At 30.8% G+C, this 4573-nt stretch overlaps 1 protein-coding gene across 2 annotated transcripts; it reads right to left on the bottom strand.

Annotated features, from left to right (window-relative positions):
• Positions 1 to 1247: 1247 nt before the first annotated feature.
• LOC119643580 lies at positions 1248 to 2552 on the bottom strand. 2 transcript variants are annotated; one of them, XM_038042962.1, is made up of 2 exons: positions 2076 to 2552; positions 1248 to 1718 (listed from the first exon to the last, which is right to left on the bottom strand). In XM_038042962.1, exons 1-2 carry the CDS (start codon positions 2221 to 2223, stop codon positions 1474 to 1476), a joined length of 393 nt encoding a protein of 130 aa, XP_037898890.1. In that variant the 5' UTR covers positions 2224 to 2552; the 3' UTR covers positions 1248 to 1473. The 2 variants fall into 2 exon arrangements, with proteins under 2 accessions (XP_037898890.1, XP_037898889.1); XM_038042961.1 differs by lacking the exon at positions 2076 to 2552 and adding an exon at positions 1851 to 2011 and having other exon boundaries at positions 1257 to 1718.
• Between the last annotated feature and the right edge of the window lie 2021 nt (positions 2553 to 4573).

The raw sequence follows: 4573 nt of genomic DNA, 5'->3' as shown, positions 1-4573 counted from the left end.
ATTTCAAGCAAAGCACTTGTATGAATATATATGGAAAGAGAATATTCGTCGCGGTTGTTACTTATTCGATTATATATAGGGATTATAATGAAAAGCAAACCCCTGACTTGATTTTATTTAATTTACATATTAATTTTATTTAACTTTTATTATATAAGGTCTTTAACTTTAAGGTTTCACTCAGTGCAGATTAATTTTAACTGTGATTTTTTTCTTGTTTGTGTTGCATTACTAAAAGAGCCCACCAGGTTGGTAAAATACTATAATCAAATAATATTTAAATAGAAAAATATTCAAAACAGCACTTGTTGGATGATTGCGTAGTTGTTTCAAAATGATTCACAAGGAACAAGATGAACTGGACATTTTAAAAATTCAATTCTTAGACACCAAATTCTAATCTTAGCATTTATTTCATCTTGATATAAATAATACCAGTTCGAAGAGCAGCGAGTGTTTGTCCTTTGTTAAATCAAAGCAGTGATTTAATGTAACATTTGAGAAAACAGATCAATTGAGTTATATGGCAAAATTATGCTGCAATGTTTCTTGGCACTACACGGTTATTGAACTTTTGTCCAAACAAACGAAACTTTGCGTCATTTTCTTAAAATCACACGTAAACATATAAAAAGCGTCTATCTTATACAGGAGAAAGCCGATAAGTAGGAAGGGAAGGACGGCTGGTGTGTGAAGATCAATAAGTTATGATTAACTAAGTCCGACGCTTTACAAAAATCAGTATATACAACATCCGTGCGAGAATCGCTAGAAAAAGCTTTGAAAACATGGCAAGTAAATTCTAAGAGATTCGTAACAGTTGATCTTTCTTTCAGAAAATCATGCTGGAATGGAGAAATATACGATTTGATAGCTAAAACTATATACTGGGTAACAATTCGCTGAAATAATTTAGGTAAACTTGGCAGCGTGTCTATAGTTCTATAGTAAACCTTGTCGACCTTCGTAACTTCGTTACACGTTAAACATTCTAATCAAAATTACAAGTGATTACTAAATTTTTCGAAAACAGAAAATGAGTTTCATGTTTGTGATCGTGAAGCTTTTGTCACGGTCAACCTTTTATTGATTAGAAATGAAGAGAAATATATGTAAATATAATTTGCAAAACTATATTCTTGTGTTCGTCCATTTGTTTATTTATTTCTAGGGGAAGATTCATTTCTTCAGACATATCTTTTAATGCGAACCAAGTAGTGTTTTCTCCTTCCATATGATGACATGCTTTCTTTATTTTCGGAAACGAAAACTTCGTACAATTATATAGTTGCTACATATGTGCTATGTGAGTATATTGTTAAATCAAATAAAAATTTTGAATCCACGACATTTTTCCTTCACCAGAAGTATATCTTCTTCAGAAGCCTTTGCCCTTGCTGTCAGTCTCAACATTCATAGCTACCGATATGGCGTATACGTTTATTAAGAGATGAAGGAACTGTTTCCTCTCCTTTAGTTTTTGGACAATTGTGCATTTTTTTTTTCAGGTTTATCGGACACCGCCAGCATCGCGGCCGAGTGATTTGCTACACTACTTGTTACTTTTAAGACCGATTTCATATCTCGACCTCTTGTTTTATTTAATTCATTTCCATTCTGCTCTTTTTGAATTGTTATATCCTCAACAATTTTAAAATGAGTGTCCAAGGTTACCGGGACATCACCGTCGTAATCATTCGCTATTTCTGTTTTATCGTCTAAAAAATAACAAAATGACGTGAAAATTGATTAATCAACCATCCTCTTAGAGGATGAAAGAAAATAAAATTAATATACTTTCTGTGACCCCGCTTTTAACAATAAAATTTCAAACAGCAGGTTATCAATACCTTCATCTTCTAATTCTTCCAAGGATTGAAATTCTTCTGCCTCTAAATACTCTTCAAGTTCGTCATTTTCTGTTTCACACCGAACGAATGCTTCATCAATTGATTCAATTGGACCTTGATTTATTAATATTTCATCAATTTGTTGTATCATTTCATGTGGATGTTCTCGTGAATTGGAGGTATTGGCCACAAACTTTGTATTATCTACACTTTTATGAGAAGTATCTTTGTTGAAATCTGCATTCGGCAAAAGCTGGGATCGTTGCTTATTGTTGAAGTAGTCGTTTTGAAGCTTCAACTTTTGTGTAGAAATCGTAAGACAATTGTAGTTCAAGGGCGCAGGGCTTGCATAAGTTTTGAGGTAAATCATCATCGGCTGTTAAATCTATTTGGGTGCATATAAGGAAGCAATCCGCATAAGTCAGGTTTTCTTCTTTATTATATATTGTGTTTGTATCTAACACTTCCTCTGGCAATTCTAAGCAAACTCGACAATTACTTGTTGTTAAGTTGGATGCAGTAATTTGCATTTTTTTCCTTTAGTTTCAAAGTTCAGTTCAGTTATTTTTTATTTTTCTGGTGTGAGGCCTTTCCAGCAGGACTATACCTCCAGTAACAGCTTTAATATTTTTCTTTCAATAAATTCACAACCTTTAACTAGGTTTTTCACAGAATTGAATTTTTGGATGATATTTTTCTACAATTTTTGATTTTATTGACTTATTAGTTATTTTAATGTGTTGGGTGATCTCTATCAAAATTTAATATGGTCTGTTATATCGAAAATAAGTAAAAGTTAGGTTTACAACACAATTTAAGAAAAATTATCTTGAAGTCGGTTATTTAATGATTACTTCCACTGTTTTGCCAGCCACAATCTCTTTTTCTTCCTGATATACCTTACTTTTCTTAACTACATTCGCATTTTATAAGCATCAGCACCGCGTAGTTTGCGAACGCTTTCCGAAATTTTACATCTCTACGTTTTTTGCTACAGTTTTCTTTTTTTTCTTAATAAAATTATGCGAATAAAACAAACAAGCTAGTATGTGAAAATTATAGCAGCAATTCTTTGGCTAAATTAATAATAATAATATAATAGTAAATTTTTAAATTCACATGAAGTTATCAGTGAAAAAGGGTGTGCTGGATAATTTACGTAAATTGCAGAATCGTATGTCGCACATCATTGAATAAAACTATTAAATTCTGGAAAAATTTATTATGCTTAAGTAACATTTTAAAATTTTTACCGTTACTGCTGCAGCTAACTTTTTATAAAATTTTTACATACAATTTTTAATTTAATACATGTGAAATAGTTAAAGGTTTTATTTAAATAAATGTTACAAAAAATTGAACAATCAACTTGATCGAAATTTACATATCAGAATAAAATAGTCACAATTGTAATGCACTTATTTCTTTCGACTCTTAATGGTATTTCCACTTCATTATTAATACAACCTTAAGAGCATTAACCCCTGGATACGTTCGATAGTCTTCCTTAACCTTAATAAGATTGTCTATTTCGACATACGCAACGGAAAGGTTCGTCAAAGCTAATTCTTTGAGTAAGAAATGAGCACTATTTGTAGGATATTAGTGCTTTCCTCAACTTTGAAATTGGGAAATCGCTTGGGATTCGTTGCGATCAAAAATAAATTCCCTTTTAATGCAAGTCTCAGGCTTAATATTACAGATCTGAAACTTTACAAATTTTCTTTACGAGGCATTTTACTCTCTAGGTCCAAAAATGGAACCAATCGGCCGTGTCCACACAAAGTTACGTGTGATTAAATTTAATTTTTTTCACTTTTTTAAAGTGTAATGCTTGTTCATCATAAGACGAACAAGAGAAAACGTTTAAAACTATTTTGTACATTCCTCAAATGAAGATAATACTATCTGCCTAAAAATGGGTTCATTTTAAAATGAATATGATATTCATCGCCATTAAATTTATTGAACACAATAATAATTTTTAATACAATACAAAATATTATTCTTTTGCACATTTTCTTACACTTTCTTTATATATCTTAAATTTATTCAAATAACAAAAAATTTTAATGCAATATACAATTTTATTTGGTATTTCCCTTTTTTATTAATAATAAATTTCCTTTTTTTTGGTAATTTTTCTCTCTATTTCAATCTTTCATAAAGCACTTGCGAAATGGTTTTGAGAGATAAAGACCGCTGCTGCAATAAAATCCAATGCAATTTCTTGGCATAAAAGCCAATGTTTTAATATTGCCTACATGTTCATTCCAATGATTTTGCTTATGATTCCCGCAATGCGTGCTGACGCATACCTTTGAAGGCGAAAATTCCAGGACTTTTTTTCTTTGTCCACAAATCTGTTTATGTTTACATTTTTTTTTGGATTTAAGTATAATATAGTTTTCAACAAACGAATTAAGAAAGTTTAAAATAAAGTGTTTAATAAAGTAATCAATGTAAAAAAATTTGATGTGTTAATACACTGGGATTCTCTGAGTCACCCACAGGTAATGTTTAATAGTTTTCTTTGCTTTTTTGTATTCTGCAACACCCTTTTTCTCGACATTTGGGATAAATTAACTAATCGTAAATGCTTTGAAAAGTTTGCAATCATTTTCCACGGTACTTCGTTAAAGAATCTACTCCTATGTAGATACACTGAATAATGATGAATTCCACGTAGCAATTTGATGACCCGTAAATTATGTGAGCAAGAG

Source organism: Glossina fuscipes, unplaced genomic scaffold (assembly GCF_014805625.2).
Source record: "Glossina fuscipes isolate IAEA_lab_2018 unplaced genomic scaffold, Yale_Gfus_2 61329, whole genome shotgun sequence".
NCBI classification, from domain to species: Eukaryota; Metazoa; Arthropoda; class Insecta; order Diptera; family Glossinidae; genus Glossina; species Glossina fuscipes.
This window is presented reverse-complemented; position numbering and strand designations above follow the sequence as displayed.